At 41.6% G+C, this 22800-nt stretch overlaps 1 protein-coding gene across 1 annotated transcript in view; it reads left to right on the top strand.

Moving 5' to 3' along the window:
* The window catches only part of LOC118025622 (receptor-type tyrosine-protein phosphatase O), a 48474-nt gene that overhangs the window by 11271 nt on the left and 14403 nt on the right, over positions 1–22800 (top strand). The window contains exons 5-10 of the mRNA XM_035028153.1: positions 7212–7247; positions 10693–10774; positions 20175–20265; positions 21363–21439; positions 22015–22149; positions 22377–22499. Coding sequence (XP_034884044.1) covers positions 7212–7247; positions 10693–10774; positions 20175–20265; positions 21363–21439; positions 22015–22149; positions 22377–22499 — 544 coding nt within the window. The remainder of the gene's footprint in view (positions 1–7211; positions 7248–10692; positions 10775–20174; positions 20266–21362; positions 21440–22014; positions 22150–22376; positions 22500–22800) is intronic.

The following is a 22800-nucleotide window of genomic DNA, read 5'->3' as shown; positions in this document are numbered from 1 at the left end:
AGCTAAGGCAAAAGAGAATTCACTTCAGGAATTTTCTAGAAAAATCTAGAAAATTCTCCTCCTGCTCTTGGCAAAGATGGTTTTGCCAGTACCGGCATGTACTGGCTGACAGAACAGATATATCCCTGGGAAACTGTAGTAATTAAAGTGACAAGGCGACAGCATTTCCCCTCCTATTTCTCAGTGTAGCTACAGACACAGCCATAGGACATGTTAAAATCTTCGTTAATGAACGTTCTATTTTGCACGTGGTTTAAATACCTGAAATTGCATTCACACCACGCTTTTTAAATCAGCAGACTGAATTAGAAGTAAAGTACAATGCAATAATTTTGCTCCCATTCAGGTCAGTATTAATCAGATTATGGACCAGGCAGTTTCATGAGCTACTTGTCTTGAATCATTGATACCTGAGCGTCCTTCCGTAGCTCTGTTTTAAGGGTTATTTTTCAGCGATGGTGTATGAACTTAAACTAGAAGTAATATAGAAAGTCACACCTAGGAGTGCAGCTTTGTAAGAATGCATCCCAGAAGCTTGGGGTCTCTACCAGAATTGGTATAGGCAGAAATTGACCATTGGTTGATATTTCCTCACACAAGCCGCTGTTGGCGATCGAATGATGTTATAATGGTTCCTTAAAATAGGTTCAAGCATGGCAAAGGTAATAATATCCAAGAATAAGAGACAACTAATGAGGCATTTAGGAGCCTCATTTAACTGAATGTAAAATGTAATCACTTAATAGCAGACTAATCGACACAAAATAAGTTGAAAGGAATATATCTGATTACAATATGTATGTGTGCGAATAAAACTGGTGTTGGCAATATGATAGCACGTAAGCCTTCGCGTTTCAATTTCACAGAATGGAATAATATGTAATTGTAATTAAGATGCTTGTCATTTTAATTGATCCCAGTAGGTAATTTACTGATATCTGTTCACAGTTTATGTTACTAACTCTTGCCACTTTTTCATCTTTACATCTGTTATATCTATTAATGCTCACAGGCGTAGGAGTATATTTGCTTTCTTAACCCTGCTACCCTCATGTCTTTGGACTGATTATCTTTTGGCATTTTATATTAATCCTTGGTAAGTGATTTTTTTTTTTTTTACTGTTTACCTAACAAAAAGTCTATAAGGTTAGCTCTCCAGAAGTAAAACCAAAAGGAAAAATTCTCTTTAATTATCTGATGTGTTTGGGCAACCTCTAAAATTATTGATCAGGTATTGAAATGGATTAAAATAGTTCATGGTACCAAGATGCTAACTAAGTATAATGTTTTTCCAATTAAAATTTTCTTCTTGGGATGTTCTTGGCAAGCTTTTCTTCCATGAATTACTAGTCATTTGTTTCTTCATTCAGTCAATGCATTGGCTTCTCATCTTTGTAAATGATGCTTCCCATTTTCCTTACTATCTCCATCCATTAGAAAGCTCCATATTTCCAAGAAGGAAGAAACGCTTTCAGGTAGAGAAGCCCAGAATACTGTACTCTGTGTTTGAGGTGTTAGTGTTTTCACAGTAGTGCTAACTCAATGAATATTGAACAACTAAGTGCAAGCCTCTTTGTATAATTATCTTATTTAATTGTCCCCACAACTCTGCAGAGCCCCATCCTAGAAACATGGAAATAGAGGCTTAAGGAGATTATATTAACATCATACTACTCTATAGAAAATCCAGGTTCCAACCCCAGGTGTCTCCAAAATCTATTCTTTCCTCTGTAAAAAGCAGCTTCCCTTAAATTCTCCTTTTCTTAACTTTTAAATCATTTTAATAACCAAATCTCAGAGAGTATCCTTTTCAGCTTGTATAAAATCTAATAACAATAATTTTGAAATCTGGGACTAACATATCTAGAAGGACTATTTCCTTTCCTGAGCAGCAGGAAAAAAGGTAGTGGTTTCCTGACCAAAAACAAAACATCATTGTCCTGAAAAATCCAAGGTGCTTAGGTACTAAATTATGTACAGACAGATTCAGATATATGGACAACTTCAGAACTCAGAAAAAACAATAAAGATAGTTCATGAACTGGAAAAATGGCACTTGAGTGGGGAGAGTGAGGGGAAGAGTGAAAGACGAAAAGCAATCTGTAGAGTTATTTATTCAAAAAGACAGTTGATCAAATGTTCTTCAGCTCCTCCAAGGACAGAATCAATACAGTTGGCAAGGTTAGGACTTCAGGTTGCAATGGAAGAAATACCAGAAAGGACTTTCTCACAGTAGAGATTAATACCAGCATTAATACCAGTAGAGATTAATACCAGCAATGGGGTTGTTTTGGGGTTTTTTGTTTGTTTGTTTGTTTGTTTTAAAGAAAGACTAGAGGAAAACTGTTGAAACATGGTAGACACTGAGGTGTTAAGTAATGAACCCACAAGAATGTCTCGGATGATAAGGACCCATTTGCTGTTATTCCAAGTTGGTTTTAATAACAGTTTTGAGTATAGGGCTTCACCATAGCCAACACAATATTTTAAGTATTTAACATCAGATAGTATTCAGGTATGAGTAGTGCATATATATTCCATTTTGACCTTCAAAATATGCATCACTTTTCACTCAACATCTACTAATCATTCTCAAGTATTCTACCTATCATCAGAATACTTGTACCCAATACCCTTAAAGTACCCGCCATAGATCTCAATTCAAACAGAAGAAAGAAAGATACATATAGTATCGTATTAATTTTTCTGCTTAATTCTCTGACTTTCCCACAGTTTGGTTTCTAAGCTCATATCAGGGCTGTGCTTTTTTTGCATGTATTTCTTACTGGGTCCCCCTGATGAATCACATCTTCAAATTCCAACAACTCCTTCAAGGTCTGCTATTTATAGTATTGATCAAATAGCATGAGACCCAAGTCAGGGGGGAAAAAACCCTTCAGTAGTTGTGTTTGTTTGTTTTTTGTTTTGGGGTTTTGTTTGTTTGTTTGTTTGTTTTTAAAAAACGCTTCAGTCTTTTTTAGAAGAATTGTCTTGAGATGTAAATGGTTATCTCCAGCTGCGAAGAGAAGGCAAAACATAGAGCCCCAGGCTTTCTGTCACTTTCGGTAAACCATATGCTTATCAACCAATGAGAATAGACTGAACATAAACTCTGTTTTCCGCCCTAGGCTTGTGCTAGGTCAGATATAACAGAAGTGAAATACATGATCCTTGCTTTTTTTCAGGTACAGCTAGCTTAGCACTCACAAAGCCACCCGAGGTCCCTACTGTTTGCTACTTTTCTCTTCATCTAGTAACTCGTGGATGTTTTCCCCTGCTTTCATTTGCAGATAGCCATTTTTAATCCTCCTCCAGATGTGTTTGTCTTCATAGCTCACCTAGTCTGTTAACAACCACTAGAAATAACAGAGCCGCCCACCCTACCTCCTTCCTCACACACGGCCTGGTTTCTTCTCTGAATTGCCAAGTTCAGGGGAATAGATGTTCCCGTTAATTTTGTAAAATCTTCCTGGTGAGTGGTTCGTGTGGAAACCAGGAGACTCTTTCTCTCTCATAGTGTTGCTTGAATCTTCTCCCAGGACGATAGCAAAACCAGAGCCGATCACCAGTGCCCGGGTGGCTTAGTCTCAAGATGGTATTCTGCCAGGATTTCTGGTTACCATCATCTCAGATCAGGTTTCCTAATCAGAGAAAACCATTTCATTCGGACCAGCTCTATCTGGATTCATTGTTACTACTCTTTTTATTAACACCGTACTCACCTCATGCTCTGCTCAAGTATTCATCTGCCTGCTCGAAATCTACAAGAGTTGTCATTTTAAGCGTGAAGCAACATTTAGTTTAAACTGCTCAGCTTTCCTCCTGGTTATTGCATATTTTATTCAGAGGATGATATAACTCTAAATGCCTTTTTAAGATTTGGGGATGATCTCCAGCTAGCTCATGAAAGAGTAAGTGGCGCTTATGAAATTGGGGACATTTAGAGTATTGGGGGTTGTTTCAGGGGGGTTTTGTTTGTTTTTAGTCTTTGTAAATCCCATGCTTCTGCCATTGCCTCTTTTCATATTCCTTTTCACAATGAATTCCAGTCTGGCTGGCTTCCCAAGATCTCATAACCATGAAGAACTTATGCATCTTAACTTCTTGAAGTCATTAGGATTTTGAACCTTACCTAACTGATATAAGTAAAAGAGAAAATTGGAAGATGTGCATGGTCATGTATGCATATATACTGTTTGTCTGATGAGTGTTATCAGTTACTCAAAAAATCTTTTGCAATGACAAGATGACACCCTACACATCACCTCAAATGTTCATGGTAACAGACGCACACATTAGCTCTTTCCATAATGCACTGACAACCAAAGGGCTGGCGGAACCTCCACTTACATGTTTAAAAGTGAAATGTCCCCTGATTTTCGTCTTAGAATTAGTACAGCAATTGAAAACGTAGGAAAATTCCATCCGTGTGGCTCTGGAGTCTCATAATTCAGTCCTGTCCTTGTCCCACAGCCTACAGATGTGAGAACTCCTTGGAATCAATTCTGCAAAATCTAAGCAGAACATAAAGGTTGTATACAAATCATGAAGACATACACTTAAACATACACTTTTGGCAATAAGTCATTGAAAACATGTGGTGGAATTTTACATTCTATGTAAAGTTCATTCAATCAATGAATGAGAATGAAAGAAAAAAAGTGCCTGTCTTCCAGTAATCAGGTTTCTACACAGCTGTTGAATAGTAGCAGCTTAATATTTCAGCACTGAATTTATTCAGTGTTACTCTCCCACATACATTTGTTTCTTCCCAGTTTCCCTTAAAGTCTGTTTGGATAGGAAAGATTTGGTTTGGTGTTTTTTGTTTTGTTTTTTTTTCCCACTCCCAATCACAAAATATGTTGGCAGCCTCCTGACTTCACCAAACTGTTATCTCAGTGAACATTCCTCTGTCAAAAAGCACCATCATCAGCTCCCACGATGCAAAGTGAATGTGGCATTCCTAAAGTTAACTACATTACCCCCACAAGAGCTGAGTAAAAATTATTCAAGAGATGTTCTTTTAGGTTCCCAAATGCCTAGATGATACAGCCCTGTCCAACATTACAGTGGTATTTTGAGGGGGTGAGGGAGAAGCAAAGTAAAAACCGGAATGTCTATTCCCTCTAAATCTCAAACATGGAGGACAGAGGATGAGGGAGAACAAATAAGAAGGGAGCTATTGAGTGGACTGTCATCACTCAGAAGTAGGAAGAAGTAAAACTGAAGTAAAAACTGAAACCAGGAAATGAAAACCGAAACACCTCTTGCCTTAATGGATATTTCCCTGTATTCCCTGCCCTCGTAACTTCCTGTCCATCCACCAGTTCCACTTCCTGAGTCTAGTATCAAACTCCTCATTGAATCATTAAGTAAAATTGTGGGGGCAACATGGCAAACGTGTTTTGTTTCAACCCAATTCACTAAGCATTTATTGAGCACCACCATGTGTCCTATTAACTATGCTCAGCTCTGGGGGGGGTGGGCAGGGGGTGGGAAGGACTGTGTAGCAAGGAGCACAGAAGCAACTGATGGATACCAGGAGAAACATTCCATGAACAAAGTGCTATGAGAGCACAGAGGAAGCAGTGCTTCATTCTGCTACAGCCTTTCTAGAAATGAAGGTACCCGGATATTCACAATTCTAATTTTTATTTTTTTAAAGATTTTATTTATTTATTTAGAGAGAACGAGCGCAAGCGGGGGTTGGGGGGAGACACTCTCAAGCAGACTGAGCTGAGCACGGAGCCCAAATGGGGGCTTGATCCTACGACCCTGAGATCACGACCTGAGCCGAAAGCAAGAGTTGAGTGCCTTAAGCGACTGAGCCACCCAGTCGCCTCCACAATTTTTAATATAAATAAATATTCTGGCACATGAGAGCACTCAGATCACACTGGTTATTTACTACAGATGGTTTATTTTCTGAAAGTTTGTGTGCTTCCATCAATATTTAAAGACTTTGGGAAACTATTTGTAAAAATTGTCACTCACAATCGTATCAATATTTATCATTTATATAAAACAATAAAAATACAGTAATGAAGTGTTTCAGCAGAGACCATATTCTCATTCACTAACTTAGGTCAGTTACCTTATTTGTTGGTTGAAAACAATTACCCTAAATACCCCCTAAAAATGTAATTAACTGTAACATATATTAGCATTACATGTGTTTGAGCTTACAGAATAGTAATGAATTAAGAACTAGTAATGGTACAATTCTTCAGATAGCTTAAAAAACTAGTTCAAAATTGAATAAGAACAATGCCATAATAGAATTCTATAAGACACACGCCAGGGCACCTGGGTGGCGCCATCAGTTAAGCATCCAACTCTTCGTTTCAACTCAGGTCATGATCTTAGGATTATGAGATCGAGCCCCGCATTGGGCTCTGTGCTCAGCACAGAGTCTGCTTGAGATTTTCTCTGCCTCTCCCTCTGCCCCTCCTGCTTGCAATACTCTCTCTCTCTCAAATAAATAAATAAATCTTAAAAAAAAAAAAAAAAAGAGGGACACCTGGGTGGCTCAGTTGGTTCAGCGTCTGCCTTCGGCTTGGGTCATGATCCCAGGGTCCTGGGATCAAGTCCGGCATCCGGGCTCCCTGCTCATTAGGGATCATGCTTCTCCCGCTCCCTTTGCTGTTTCCCATGCTTGTGCGCTCTGGCTCTCTCTCTGTCAAATAAATAAATAAAATCTTTAAAAAAAAAAGATACATGCCAACACTCTTAGCACAAACTCACATTCCCAGGGAAGATGCTTTGAGTCTTCGAGTCTTTGACAACCAACATATCCACCCTCCCAGATACTTCGTTCTCCCCTTTTATTCCCCAAATCTTTCCTTCTTGCCTATAGATCCTAGAGTTTTCAGGCAACAGATATTTCTGTATATTTATAAAATACTTCAGCAGCTTAACCACTAGTAGCAAGAGATTATATTTCTAAAATTTAGTATTTGGCAAATCCAAAATGTAAAGTACAAGTATGTTCTTGTAATCTAATAGACTTTTTAAGAAGTGAATCTGAAATTATTACCATTATCTTCTCATTTAAGGAAAAGTAATTAAACAAACTGGAGGTATGTTTAATGAAAATTAAATAAAATTGAGGTGCCTGATGTAATTATTTAAAGCTCTTCAAGTTTCATCATTATGTCAATCGATTCTTCTGCCCAGATAAAGCTGTCTTTTTTTTTTTTTTCAATTCTCAGGAGTAAAAATGGTTTAAAGAAGAGGAAACTGACTAAGTAAGTTGTTTTTTATTGTTGAGATATAACTGACCTATAACATTGTGTAAGTTTAAGGTGTGCAATGTGTTGATTTAATACACTGATATAATGCAGTATGATTCCCACCATAACATTTAGGCAACAACTCTATCCTGTCACATAATTATTGTTTCTTTTTGTGGTGAAAATATTAAAGATTAGTCTTAGAAACTTTGAAGTATATAATACAGAAAGTTTTTCTTATATTTCTTTTTAAAATGTTTGATTTAAAAAAAGTTCTTCATAATGATCTTCACTTTGCCTATTAAAATGATTGCTTGTTGGGTGCCTGGGTGGCTCAGTTGGTTAAGCGACTGCCTTCGGCTCGGGTCATGATCCTGGAGTCCCGGGATCGAGTCCCACATCAGGCTCCCTGCTCGGCAGGGAGTCTGCTTCTCCCTCTGATCCTCCCCCCTCTCATGTGCTCTCTCTCATTCTCTCTCTCTCAAATAAATAAATAAATAAATAATCTTAAAAAAAAAAGACTGCTTGTTTTCAAATGGAAGGGATGCTTAAGAAAGAGGCAAATGCAGGGGCGCCTGACTGGCTCAGTCGGAGGAGCATGAGACTCTTGATCTCAGGGTCATGAGTTCAAGCCCCACGTTGGGTGTAGAGATTACTTAAATAAATAAAACTTAGGGGCGCCTGGGTGGCTCAGTTGTTAAGCGTCTGCCTTCGGCTCAGGTCATGATCCCTGGGTCCTGGGATCAAGTCCCACATCGGGCTCCCTGCTCAGCAGGAAACCTGCTTCTCCCTCTCCCACTCCCCCTGCTTGTGTTCCCTCTCTCGCTCTCTGTCAAATAAATAAATAAAATATTTAAAAATAAATAAATAAATAAATAAAACTTAAAAAAGAGGGCAGGTGTATATTTCAACAGCTAAACTATTATGTGTGGGTGTGTTTACACATATGGGTGGCAGAGACCACTAAGAAACCAGCTTCCTCTTTCCTTTCATTTTCTTTCTAATTCTCCTTCCTTCTCTAAAAGCCAGCTCTTGAGGGGCTCCCCTGCCCACATTTCCATTTGCTTTCTCTTGACTCTTTCTCTTTACCTCCCAAGGCCGCCCCCTCCCACTCCGCACCGTGTCCCCGTGGCTCCCCTTTCCTATCTGTACCTATTCTCATTTCACCCCTCGTTTGCTCCACCTTCTCTTCTCCCTTTTCCCTCTAAACCTTTATCCTCTCGATCTTTACTCCCTCCCAGCTTGCTTTTGCTACTCCTTACCATCCTCCTCCTCTCCCTGATGTTCATTCTTCTGTTTCCTGGCCCTTCCTCTGTCTCTCTTTTCCTTTTGCTTTTTCTAACCCATAAATATTTTCTCAGATTGCCTTTCCTATTCGTGCTTCCTTTCTTCTGGTAATGGGATGAAAACTGGAATCATTCAATCCAACGTTAAGGTCAATGCCCTGCTCAGAGACAACAGCCAGAGAGGGCAGGTCTAACGGAGTTCCTTCTAGGATAGGAGCCCCACGTTTAGCCATTCTTTTGGAAGGATGGCAAATTTGATGTGGGAATGCTTTTATTTTTTTTTAAAGATTTTATTTATTTATTTATTTGAGAGAGAGAAAGAGAGAGAAACAGCATGAGAGGGGATAGGGTCAGAGGGAGAAGCAGGCTCCCCACCGAGCTGGGAGCCCGATGTGGGACTCGATCCCAGGACTCCGGGATCATGACCTGAGCTGAAGGCAGTCGCTTAACCAACTGAGCCACCCAGGCGCCCAGGGAATAGCTTTTAACCAGAAATCATTCTCCCAGGTGCTCGTCATCATTCTACTGCTGAGTAGCCACGTAATCTTGGACTATTCAACGGACTCTTAGCCTTGGCTGTCTCACTTGAAGCATGGGGTTGATGTTGCCCGGGTCTCCTTCAGGGATCAACCGAGCAATATAACATATGCGAATATGTATGCACTGCAGTGTGTTTTATGGATACGAGTCATTAATGCTATTAAGTGAAACCATTAGAATTCAAGTGTACCTCTGGGAGGTATAATGCCCTTTAAATTCTACTAAAATCTTAACAGAATCTATGGGATTGGCTAATCAACAACTTTAAACAAGTAACTATTAATAATACTATGTATTTGCTAATAGGACATAAGGCCACAGGTAGATGATATAAGCTGAGTAATTTGTAGCAAGACTAAGGGAAAGGTCACTGTGTGGATCCTGCCAAAGTGGAAAGGCTTGGATTAGATGCCAGAGCAGAGCATCTTGTAGAAGCTTAGGGAGCAGGTTGGTATAGGTAAACTCTGGGAAGGATAAGCAGCTACAGAAAACTGTAGGAAATAAAATATAATTTTTTTAAGATTTTATTTATTTATCCGAGAGAGAGAGAGAGAGAGGGAGGGAGGGAAGGAGGGAGGGAGATCATGAGCAGGGGGGAGGGATGGAGGGGGAAACAGACCCCCCACTGAGCAGGAAGTCTGACTTGGGACTCGATCCCAGGACCCTGGGATCATGATACTGAGCTGAAGGCAGACGCTTAACCAACTGGCCACCCGGGCACCCTAAAATATAATTCTTATTCATGAAAAGAAGAAGGAAAGAGGTGAGAACTTCGGGTATAGATACAGAAACATAAGCTCAGATGCGTTACTTGATTGTACCTTTGAAACTTTTTGATACTTTTATAGATACACAAACATGGCTCTTTAAGAGTGAGGCTCTAGAAGCTTTCTGGATATGTGCTTCATCACACCGACCCTGCCTCTGCTCTGAGGAGACAGTGTAGCTAGCATGTATGTATGTAGACTAGTATGACCATAATATTTTATAGATGACAATGTTGAATCTCACAAGAGTTCGAGCAATTTCCCATGATCACACAGTAAATAAAATAAAACCATATCTCAAACAGTTCTTCAGACTCTAATCCTTTCTTTCCCATAAATCAGAATTTTCCAGAAACAACATATATACATGTATGTATGTAAGCATGCATATATATATATATAATATTTTTTAAGATTTTATTTATTTGTCAAAGAGAGTGAGCACAAGCAGGGGGAGCGGCAGGCAGAGGGAGAAGCAGGCTCCCCACTGAGCAAGGAGCCTGATGTGGGACTTGATCCCAGGACCCTAAGATCATGGCCTGAGCCGAAGGCAGACGCTGGACCGACTGAGCCACTCAGGCGTCCCATGTATATAATATTTTATTGCTAGAGTAAGAGCTGACTGAAAACCTAGAGCTCTCTCCCATCTCAAGGAAGTATAATACATAAGGCCCTCTTTTTAATCACAACATATTAGGGACTGATAACTTTAACAGCAACAACAGAAAGATGAATGCTGACCCTGGAGCAGTAAAGCTTGCTTTTTTCTCCAAGAAAATCATTCATTTTTTAAAACTATGACATTAAACAGTATAGATACCTGTCAACCAGATTTCTGAAACATACATTTCTTTGTGTTTGGTAAAGCCCAGTTCAACTGGATGACTTTGACGCCTACATCAAGGATATGGCCAAAGACTCTGACTATAAATTTTCTCTTCAATTTGAGGTGAGTAGATCAAGTATTTCCTACCTTCTGTGGTAGATGAGGCATGGGACTTGCCAGATTGGGACTGGTGTCATTTCCCTGCTCACTGGGCAGGGCTTGCGATACGGTTCATAATGGGCAGTGTGGTAACTGTGATGGGCATGTCTCATCAGCTGATGCAGAGTGAGGACGTGCACCCTTTGCAGGTCAGGACTAGGGTGGCTCCACTGGAGGAAAAGAGAGAACAAATGCGGGTAGTGGGGTGAACAACCACAATCCCAGGAGAAACCATCACTAAACATCAATGCAATCGAGTGTGCGGGGAGGAAAGCAAGGTGAGGATTTAGGTCGGAAAAGAATTTCACTTTCAGGGAATTTTTAGTGTGTCTCTTATGTCACTGAGGCCACAATAAGGGGGTGGTGGATGAAACAGGTCCCCTTTCTCTTCTGGACACAGAAGAGCCTGGGTGGGGTGGGGGTGGGCCCTCACAGCTGTAGGACTCCTGGCATTCTGCTTCATATTTCCTTGTGCAATTTCCTTTACTTTTTGGGGGGGAAATTAGGGAGAGAGTTATACCTGGTTCATGTGGAAGGAGGAAAAAAAAAATGGCAACACCTCCTTTCTCTGAAATACGCATATCCTTTGAGTCCAAGACCATGTGTCAGAGTAGGTGGAAATGAGTCAGCCTCAGATCTCAGCAGTGTAACTGGTCCTCAGGTTTTCTTCCCATATATTTCACAGCTCAGACAGTCTGGGTGGCCTCATCTTTGAGGTTCCTACAGCAAGGCTCAGGTGGTCCATGATTCAAGGAAACCAGGGAAAAGAAAGAGATCAAGTGACTCTTCTAAATACGGCAATGTTTTCTTAAAGGTCTTAGGAGCTCTTTCGTGTGAAACACCAGGTTGTCGAATGTAGCCGCTTTGCCCTCATTATTCATATTCATTTCTTCTTTCCCCTCATCAGCTGAGGATATCTTAGGTCTGCAAGAAGCAGCAGGAGTCCTGGTGTGGATATCTAAGAGGGAATTTAAGGATGAGAAGAACTTTACTCATGATCAAATACAAGGCCCCCTAATACTACCCACCTGTGGTCATCAGAAATTCCACACAGAGCCGGCTCTGTTATCCATTACATGCAAGTGTGCAAGAAGTTGTAGATGTGACACCAAATACTATACCTCAAAGAATAGAACTTTGGTGTGAACTGGAGATCTATGACAAGGATGGCATTTCAGGAAGAAAAAAACAAAGGAGATTTTCTTTAAGAACACATAAACCAAAACTCAGGCAGAAAATAAATGTCTGGGTAACTCTGATAATGGTGACGAAAATTATGATGTACATACACTTTCAAATTCATTGAAGCCTCCAGCTCTTCATCCCTACGTGATGATGTCACCTTGGTGACACAGTTAGCATCATTGCCCTCGCTGGGAAGGTTAGGAGTACCTCCCAGCTTATTCCATCAAGCCCCAGTGTGATTATTACTGTGCTTCTGAAGTGCATCATCATAAAGAAAATTCAGTGAGCCATTTTTTGGTAAAAAGAGAAGATGATTTTAGTTGTCAATGACACACCATTCAGACTAGTTTAGACCAAAGAGAGAGGGCATTTGTTCAAAGGATGCTGAGATATCTCATCTAACCAAAGGAATCTTATAATCAGAGCTAAACCAGAGGAAGGAAAGGGAGCAGCTCAGTGTCAGGAATGATTGGAACCAGGGGCCACACCCCTGCAGAGACCTGCTCTTTTTTTTTTTTTTTTTTCTCATTTCTGCTTCTCTCTCTGTCTTGGCCTCTCTCTCTCTTTCGCTGCAAACCAACCTCTTTCTCACAGTGGAAAACACTACCACCCACAACCCCCAAGCATCACATCTGAGAGTTTCCACAGTTTCCAAAGGGAACTGTTGACTCTCTTTCTTAATCAGAGTTTAAAAATTAACAGGAGAGGATACTGATTGCAGGCCTGCGTTGTGACATCCTCTCAAGCCAACTGCAGCCCGAGAGAGCAGACTCACATAGGAACAGGACAGTTCTTACTAGAACCGCTTGGCTAAATCAATGGGGAGCACTATTCCCCAAAAAAGGAAGGATACTGGAGAACCAAATCAATAAATGATTTGAAGCTTCAGATGCTTCAAAAATATGAAACGTAGGGTAATAAATTCTATGTGCTAAATGTTTAATTTATAGCATGTTGAAAGCTTTTGTACATTCAATATATAAATGAACACATTCAGGCTTATTCCAAAAGAATTATAAAGGAGGTAGAATTGTACTAAAGGTCTGACATACATCCTAAAATCAGATATGGGTATGAGTCTTTGAAAACAGATCCCAAACCCTTAGTTATCATGACCATTTTGCCTTTAATCAATATTGAAAAAAAGCCACAATTTCTCATCCCCTCAATTTGTTCATCCAATGAGTAGGCTGAACTAAATCAGTAGTTCTCAACTGGGCCAGGACCAGGAAGTCCCCTAGGGAGAGTTTGGGAGTGTGTGGGAGTATTTTTGGTTCTCATAATGCCTTGGGAAGAAGCTACTAGTGATATTCAACGGAGAAAAGGACAGGGATGAGAAATGTTCTGTGATGAGTAGGACAGTCCTGCACAATAAAGAATTGTTCCAGGCCAATAGTGTTCCATTGAGAGACCCTGGACTAAATGTGGGACGAGGGTACATCCAAGCTTTCTAACTCACGTGTATTAGAGTTCTCCAGAGAAACAGACCAATAGGAAATATATACATGTATAAACACTAATACAATATAATGTAATCATATAATTCATCCATAAGTTCATTACATTATATATTTCTTATATAATTATAAAATTCTTATGTAATTATTATAAGATGCATAGCCTATATACTATAATATAATTGAAGAAATATATATATAAAGAGACAGTCTTATTTATTTATTTATTTATTTATTAGATTTTATTTATTTATTTGACAGAGAGATAGCAAGAGCAGGAACACAAGCAGGGGGAGTAGGAGAGGGAGAAGCGGGCTTCCTGCCGAGCAGGGAGGCCGATGTGGAACTCGATCCCAGGACCCTGGGATCATGACCTGAGCCGAAGGCAGACGCTTAACGACTGAGCCACCCAGGCACCCAAGAGACAGTCTTATTTGAAGGAACGAGCTCACACAGTCGTGAGAGCTCACAAGTCTGAAAACTGCAGGGCAGACTCTGGACCCAGGGAAAAATTGATGTTGCTGCTCAATCCAAAAGCAACCAGGAAGCAGAATGTCTTCCTCCTCAGGGCCCCTCAGTCATTTCTCTTAGGGTCTTCACCTGATGGATCAGGCCCACCAACATTATGGAGAGTAATCTGCTTTGTTAATCACATCTAAAAAAAAAAACCCTTCTTGCAACATCTAGACTGATGTTTGACTAAGCACTATCTAGGCTCACCAAGCTGACACATAAAATTACCCGTCACACCATGATTTGAAGGAGCATTTAGTATCTTTATTTATTCTGAAGCTTTTCTTCATCTATCTTTGTTCTTAGAACATTGTTGATCCTATATGTAATTTATTTGGTGCCGAGTCCTGATATTGTATCCCTGCTCTGGTGAGAAAATATAAATTATTCTCCAGAAGTCTGCTTTAAGTCATAGGCTCAGACTGTATTTTTTAACATTTGCCCAAGCAGTGACCCATGGGTGTGACTCACTTCCCTTTTTGTTCACCAGCCCTCAGGCACCACCAGCCTCCAACAACACCCCCGACCCCCTGCCTCCACTCCCTCAGGTTCCATGTCCCGGTACCCTCATCTGTTTTCAAAGACTCACACTCATACCTGATTTTATGATGTATGTCAGACCTTTCACATGGCAGCCATCAAATTTTCCTGAAGTTGGTAATTAATCGAAACTTAAGGGGAAAAAAAAAAAAGGTTTCCTGCTCTAATAAGAACCCAAGAGGGTATCAAAATGGCCCAATCAGCTGGTCTAGCTAAATTCAGTAGCTGAACAGTTATTTGTTCTGTTTGTATGAATGCTTAATACTTGTCTTCATTTTGATACTGACATTGAAAGATCACACTCATACTGAGACATTACATCATTTATAAGCATTATGCAAATTGAAACTAATGTCTGGATTTACATATATTACCGATACAGCTGTAAGTCATACATGAAGCTCTATGATTTGCTAATTTGCACTCACTAAATACATCCCTTTTTCACTCTGCATCTGATTTTGGATCTGCTGGAAAGATTGATTATCCTTCTGATGAAAATGTGCATCTTTTCTTAAGGAGGTTTGGGACTCGGGGATTAGATTCAGTTCCTCATTTTGTATGTCTCATATGGAAAGGTTTTGAAGAGCCAGACTTTAGAGCTTGAAATTGGAGAGCCCACGAGATATACCATATATTGCTCATTCTGCCATTAATCTCTGTGTTTTGTATTAGTTTGATCAGGAGGCTAATGAAAGCTCTCACCATCTTTGTTCAGAAACGTGGCTGCAGATGCCAAAAGGGACTGTATTCCTTGCCACGTAGTTCATGAGAGATGAGCCTTGATTTCTGCTAGTAGCTCCCATTGGCAGCTCTTTTTACTCGTGTTCCAGTCCAGTTCGCTGGAGACCTGCCTGCAGCCTTTGTTGAAAGAAGTCACCTTGAACTCTCTCCAACAGTGCTTACTCCGGGGGTCTTGCTTAGTTCCCAGACCTGAGTTTTCCCTCCTCTTCTAGTTTGGGTCTCTGTTTCTAGGTGTCTATACTAGCGATCTGTCCAGCAGCTGGAGTGTGGCCCCTCAATCCCGTCCTAGTGGGCCAGGGCCCTGCCAGCCCCTGCTAGACTCCCCTGAGGTTGGTGCCCTTCTCCTCCAGTCCTCCATCACCTCCCCAAGATGCCCATTATTACTGCACCCCATTCTTCCTTTAGAGTACCTGTCCTGGGTTGAATTGTATCCCTCAAAAGATATGTTGAAGCCCTAAGCACTCAGTACCTCAGAATATGACCTTATTTGGAAACAGGGTCATTGCAGATGTAATCAGTTAAGATGAGGTCATACTGGAGTGGCGTGGGCTCTGAGTCTGACTGGTGTCCCTATGGAAACACAGCTGTGCGAAGACACAGAGACGAACAGGGAGAACACCATGTGGTGACAAAGGCAGAGATCGGAGTTAGAGAGCTGCAAGTGACGGAATACCAAAGGTTGCCAGCAAACCACAGACGCTAGGAAGAGGCGGGAAGGATGCCCTAATATTCCTCTATAAGTGACAGACGTCGGAAGTCCCTGCTAGCACCTCAATTTCAGACATATAGCCTCCAGAACTGTAAGACAATGAATTTCTGTTGCTCGAAGCCCCCCAGCTTGTGGTGCTTTGTTACGGCAGCCCTCAGAAATGAATACAGAGCCTCACTAAACACCTCTTCTAAATCCCACCTCCTTTAGGGTTTTCCTGAAAACGAGCCAGACCTGGCCCAATTCCACCGAGCCTTGTACCCTGCCACACTTGGCACCTCTACTGTCAACACCGCTGGTGACGTCGTGTCTCCTCACTTGTTCCGTAGTCTAGTAATCGAACCCGCCTGACTCTGATGTCCAACCTGTCCCAAATACTTAGCCCCTGCTGACATTGTTACAGACTCGAGAGCCAGACTAGAGTTTGCACTCTTCTCAGAAGATGACTGTGCATGTTATGGGCTGCCTGTGTCCTCCCAAAATTGGTATGCTGATGAGATGGAGGCTTGGGAAGGTAAGTAGGGCTAGACAAGAAAGGTCACGTGAGCACACAGCAAGACGATGGTCACAGGCAGGCCAAGAGAAGCCCCAGAATGACGTCTACCTTGTCGGCACGTTGATCTTAGCCTGCCCAGCCTCCACAGCTGTGAGGAATACATTTCCATTGTTTAAACCACCCAGTCTATGGAGTTTTGCAATGGCAGCCTGAACAGACTGACGCAGTGCATATGTTTGTGCTTTGCTTTCCCCGACTTGCATGCTTCAAACTCAGCCAACCCAACGTAGACTGCCACTGGGCTTTGGGGACTGTATTAGATTTCTAGGGCTGCCGAAACAAATTACCACAGTCTTGGTCACTTAAAACAACAGAAATTTATTCTCGCAGAATTCTAGAGCCCGGAAGTCCAAAATCAATGTTATCAGGGCCATGTTTCCTTTGAAGGCTCTAGGGGAGAATGCTTCTTTGCTTCCTCCAGCTTCTGGAGGCTCCAGGTGCTCCTGGCTTACAGCTGCATGACTCCAATCTATTTCTCTGTCTTTATATGGCCTTCTCGTCTCTCTCTTAGAAAGACACGTGTTCTTAGATACAGGACCCACCCAGATAATACAGAATAATCTCATCTTATGATCCTTAACTTAATTACGTCTGCAAAGCCTCTTTTTTAATAAGGCCACATTCACAGGTTCTGCGGGTTAGCATGTGGACACATCTTTTGGGGAGCCACCACTCATCCCGCTGTGGATGACTCCGTGGCCCAGGGAAAAACACACAGAGTGATAAATCATAATAGAAACAAAACTGAAAATTCAAAAATGATTTATGTCAGTTTCAGGCCATCACCTCGTCCTTTGCCTTTATGAAGATTTAAGCCTCTGGAGTTTCCATATGGCTGGAAAGAGAACAACTGCAAAGCTACTGATCCGGAAACTTAGTATTTGATTTCCCACTGAGCGACAGGCTAAATTACAAAAGATTGCAGAGCATTTTGTGTACATCCGCCGTTCCCGCTCTGCCGTGGTTCAGCCTTGGCAATTTATGTTTACAGTGTTCAGCCAGTTAAACCTCTCTTATCAGCTTAGGGCATTTACAGCAGGGAGGCAACACACAATTAAAGTTCTGTCAGTTAGTCAGCTTCCATATGTGCTCCAGCTCCCAGCTCCAATCTGTTTCCACACTTTTCTTTCATCACCGAGGCCTCTTCCTGTGGCTCCTCAGCCTGTCCTCAAAGCGGGGCATTTGTGGGGAAAGTTGTCGGTCTGTTAGTGCCAATGGCAGAGGAGGGAGAAGTTATGCATCCAGGCAAAGCAAAACAAAGAATCCGAACAGAAGCATTTCATCGCCATCATCAATAGTGCTGTATTCATATTTGTTGAGTTTAATCGTTTCCTTGGAGGGTCACTATACGTGACTGAGGGATGGAAATGTTGTTAGCCTTATCTTACAGATAACTAAACTGATGTTACCAAGAGTTGAACTACTTTTCCAAGACCCTACAGTTAAGGAGTGGTACACCAAAAGAAGCCAGATGTTTTGACCAACTATCTCTAGAGACACTCTCTAAAGGAGGTAGACTTCCAAAATATTTTAAGCAATGGGAGCATCATTTAAATTAGCGTCTAGCTTCCGAGAGGAACTAACCTAAAAATAACACTGATTTGGTTGAAGTTTGCTAAAAATAAACTTTGTTACTTATAAGAACAATGTAGTCAGTCTTTGAAAACCCTTTCAAACGAAAAAACCACTTATAAAGTGACAGTGACATGCTTCTGGTTAAAGGCATTTAGCAAGCAAGGATTTTGCCTGAAACAGAAAAACTCCCTTTGTGAATTGAGGATCAAAGTCAGCATAGCTTGTCTTTAAGGTTGGCTTCCACTTGGGCCCCAGAGCTTGGGATTTCATGATCTTAAAAAGCCCAAAGTGTTGCAGAATGGAAGGAGGAGAGAGATCTGAGTGATTCGAGTGAGTCCATCCGTGTGGACCACAGCGTTGCATCCCAGTTAGTTGTCAAGGAACTTCTATGTGGAAACAAGAGAAGACTCAAGAACTTGGTCTCTTTAAAACATATGCTTTGCAAAGAATGCTTATATCAAGTTAGAAAGGCCATGAAAGAGATGTGCCTGTTTGGTCTCTCAAAACATCACCAATGTCTCCAGCCCCCTTCAAAAGTCTTTCAAAGAGGGGCACCTGGGTGGCTCAGTCGTTAAGCGTCTGCCTTCGGCTCGGGTCATGATCCCAGGGTCCTGGGATCGAGCCCCGCATTGGGCTCCCTGCTCGGCCAGGAGCCTGCTTCTCCCTCTCCCACTCCCCCTGCTTGTGTTCCCTCTCTGGCTGTCTTTCTCTCTGTCAAATAAATAAAATCTTAAAAAAAAAAAAAAAAAAAGTCTTTCAAAGATGCTCCCAAACTCTACCCCCAGCTATGTATTCCTCTCGATTATGATTCGATGGAGTAAAAATTGGGAGGAATTATGAAGAGTGAAATGTGAGCACAACATTAATGTCCTATCTGAGTAAAAACAATTACAGCCTCAGCTAGTAGTCTCACAGAGAAGTGCGTACTCTATAGATCATTCCATCTGTAGATGGCTGTATATGCTGTTTACTAGTATTTCCCTGAACTTTGTACAGGAACATAACCAGATCTGCTGCACTGGTTGTGCACTGCCCAACTCCAGGGAGCTATTCACACCGACCACACCATCAATGATACCTCCTGGGAAATCCAGGTGGCCTGACCATACCAGCTTGTTTCCTAGAAGACACATGAGATGAACACTTAGAAGCCCCCCTAGCCCATCACATAATCTTGTTGAAGTGTGATGGTTGTCTGTTTATATAAAAATTGCCCTACCAATGCAATTGGATTATAGGTTTTATAGCAGTACTGATATGTACATACAGGCAGATATTTGGTTGTTCCTATTTTCACTGAAAGGTTTGCCTGCCCACTACTGATTCATCTTCACTCTCCAATTTATTACCAGATACTTAGTGCCTGTGGATCTTACTTCTTGTAACATGGGGAATATTCCCCACTTGTTTTCACTCTCTTACTACTTTCTCTAAGGCCTATTGCCTGTAGGACAAACACCTACATTTCCCCATAGAATAGAAATGTTTACACATATTGCGTACATTTCAGTTAACATAGACCTCCAAAAACCTGAAATGTGTCTCTGTTTTCAAATTTTCCATACCTTGGGTGATACACATAATTCTTACCTTCTCCATGTGATCACTAAGCTATCCAGGGTATTTATGTATTATATTAGCCCTATTCCTGCAATAATGCTATAGAAGCATCCTATAGGGTTAATCTCAAAATCTCAATGAGCAGCGACAACATTTATTTCTTTTCCTCCTTCAAGGGTCTGTAGGACAGAGTCAGGTCTGTTCTAAGCATCTCCTCATTCTGGAGCCAGCAGCCTCCCTGAGCATGTTCTTTTCATGGCAGATGAAAGGAAAACCAAACTGAGCAAGCACACTTAAAGCTTCTGATCAGAATGATTGCTACCCAAGTTCATTGGCCAAAGAAAGTTGAGAAGAGTGGAGTGGAGAAGTGCACTCTGTCCCAAAAGGGAGCAACGGGAACATCATGTGGAAGATGGGGTGTGATAATTCTATTACAGGCAGGGAGTGAGGAAAAATACAGTGTGAACAATAATCCAATCCACACCAACTACTGAAATCTCAACTCTATTCTCTTGTCATTTACAGGAGTTGAAATTGATTGGACTGGACATCCCCCACTTTGCGGCAGACCTTCCACTGAACCGATGTAAAAATCGTTACACAAACATCCTACCGTGTAAGATTCTCACTAGAGCCTATCCTGTTCACGTCTCTCAAAGGCTGACAGACTGTTACTGCAGATTCATCATTTTCCCCAATCTCTGGCCAAGCCCAGCTGCGGTCTGGATCCTCAAGGCCATCTCTGCTATTGCATTGGTCCCATTCATGCTTTGATGTTATTAAATAACATAGGGTACCATCCTATGTAGGAATACTGAACTTCTTTGCTTTCAACTGAATTGTGTCTGGTGATCAGGAAAGACTGGCCATTTGGCTCTTCAGAGATCAGAAATCTTAGCCAAATTAGGATAAGATAATCTGAGCTCTCATAAACTATTTTCAGTCAACTCCCTGACAAGGGAAGGAGTGCAATGTACTAAAATGCCTCCTCTTTCTTACTTCTGGTAGGTTCTCTTGTTGCTTAGCATTTTGTAATAAAAGCAACATTCGAGAAAAAAGTAATATGAAGCATTTAACGGACAAATAAAATACATTCCAATATAAATTTAACTTTCTTCTCTGCCACAGTGGATAGAGGTCAGGGGGGCGGGTAGTGCTGGGAGAAATGGAGAAGGGGGAGGAGGGGAGCTGAAAAAGCTCTAGAAGGAGAACTTTCTCCTTGATCGGCCTTCTTAATAAAACTGCATAGTGTCATCATTATAACACTTTTCATCTGTACACATTCCAGAATGTACTTTTCTCATCTGAAATCTGTTTACACAAAGTCTGTGCAACTCCATCTTCTCTAGATTTCCCAAAGGTAGTGGATTTTCTGGATGTGCTAGGTGACATGGAATTCATGGATTTAGGCTATATCTTCTAGCCTTCCATACAACCCACCAGATACTTTAGTTCCTCTAAATGTCCTGGACAATGACCCCACAAGCTTGAGACAAGCACAGGGGAGCTGATGGAGGGGAAATGGTGATTGAGATGTGTTTCTATATTTGTTTAAACAAGAAACAAAGATTGAGGTGTGGCTGAAATATCAGGCTAAAATAAACTCGACCTACTCTGTCACGGGCTGATCTGACTTGCTGTTTGGTTAGAGAAGGTCAAGACAATTCTTTCTGCTCACATTTTTAATATTTCTTTTCTTCTCGTTCTTTACAGATGACTTTAGCCGAGTGAGATTAGTCTCCATGAATGAAGAGGAAGGCACGGACTATATCAATGCCAACTACATTCCTGTGAGTAAAACACAGTAAAAAAAAAATTTTTTTTTAACCAGGCATCCAAATTCTAGCTCAGCCAGAGGAGGACAATTCAGGCTCCGGGGATGCATCCAACAGTTGTAAAGAGAGCCATTCTCCACCTAGCCACCCGACTCTCAGGAACACTTCCCATTATTCCTCTTCAGAATAAGGAATGGGGGGAAAAGCCCCTAGATGAGTAATGTTCGGATTTCTTTGTAAAAGCTGGTGAAAGTGAAAGTAAATAATTACACTAAAGATCATCTGTGTCGGGTTTAGCTTTCGGTTTCGGCAACTCAACTCAAAGGGCTCCACCTGAGCCCCTGTTCTTCAAAAATAGTGGCTGTTCTCATTAAAAAGGTGTGAGAACAAGGCTTACAATCACGCTGACCTACACGGGTCTGTTACTCTGACTACCTCTTTATGTAAAAGGGAAAGAATACGACCCAGGTATGTGATCCTTTGCCAGGCTCATCCCCCAGTAAATTCTCAGGTTTTCCTCTTTCATGTGGACCAGCATTTGGTGTTGACTGGGGCTCCTTAGGTGACAACTTGGTGACTTCATCTTTCAGGGATACAACTCACCCCAGGAGTATATTGCCACACAGGGACCACTGCCTGAGACCAGAAATGACTTTTGGAAGATGGTTCTACAACAGAAGTCCCAGATCATTGTCATGCTCACGCAGTGTAACGAGAAAAGAAGGGTAAGTGCCCAAGAGGGCTGTCCCCACTGGCAGCACAACCCGTACTAGCCATGGTCATGGCTTGAGTGCTTACTGTATACCAGAAACTTCCACTTGCTCCATTTTTCCTCCTCACAATAGTACGATACAGTCCTTCAGAGGCAAGGACTTCTGTTTTCCCTAAGTGAGCACAGACTCTTTCTTCCATAGCCTGTTTGTTTTAAAAGGTTGTGCCATTGTCCCCTCAGGTGAAATGTGACCATTACTGGCCGTTCACGGAAGAACCCATAGCTTACGGAGACATCACCGTGGAGATGATCTCGGAGGAAGAGAGGGATGACTGGGCCTGCAGACACTTCCGGATCAACTATGTAAGTCACGAAGCACGTTTTTCAGGTCCTCATGCTGAGGGGACACCCACGTGTCAGAGGCCAACCCACCGTCACCTCAGACTGTGAGCTCTTCAGGCTTTGCAACAGTGCTTTCTTCAAGAGATAAAGAGATAAATCCCACTTTCTGAATGTATTTGTTTCCCATTTCATCCACAATGGTGTGGATGAAATGGTTGGCCTGGAGAGCCCGAAGAGATGGGATGAAAAGTCCTCATGGTTCCATCTCAGTTTAGCCCAGGGCAAGAGGAGACTCGGGGAATCACCCGCTCACCAGTTATGA

Source organism: Mirounga leonina, unplaced genomic scaffold (assembly GCF_011800145.1).
Source record: "Mirounga leonina isolate KUSES-001 unplaced genomic scaffold, KU_Mleo_1.0 Mir_201, whole genome shotgun sequence".
Taxonomy (NCBI): Eukaryota; Metazoa; Chordata; class Mammalia; order Carnivora; family Phocidae; genus Mirounga; species Mirounga leonina.
Note: the sequence above shows the minus strand (reverse complement) of the source record. Positions and strands in the feature narration are given on the sequence as shown.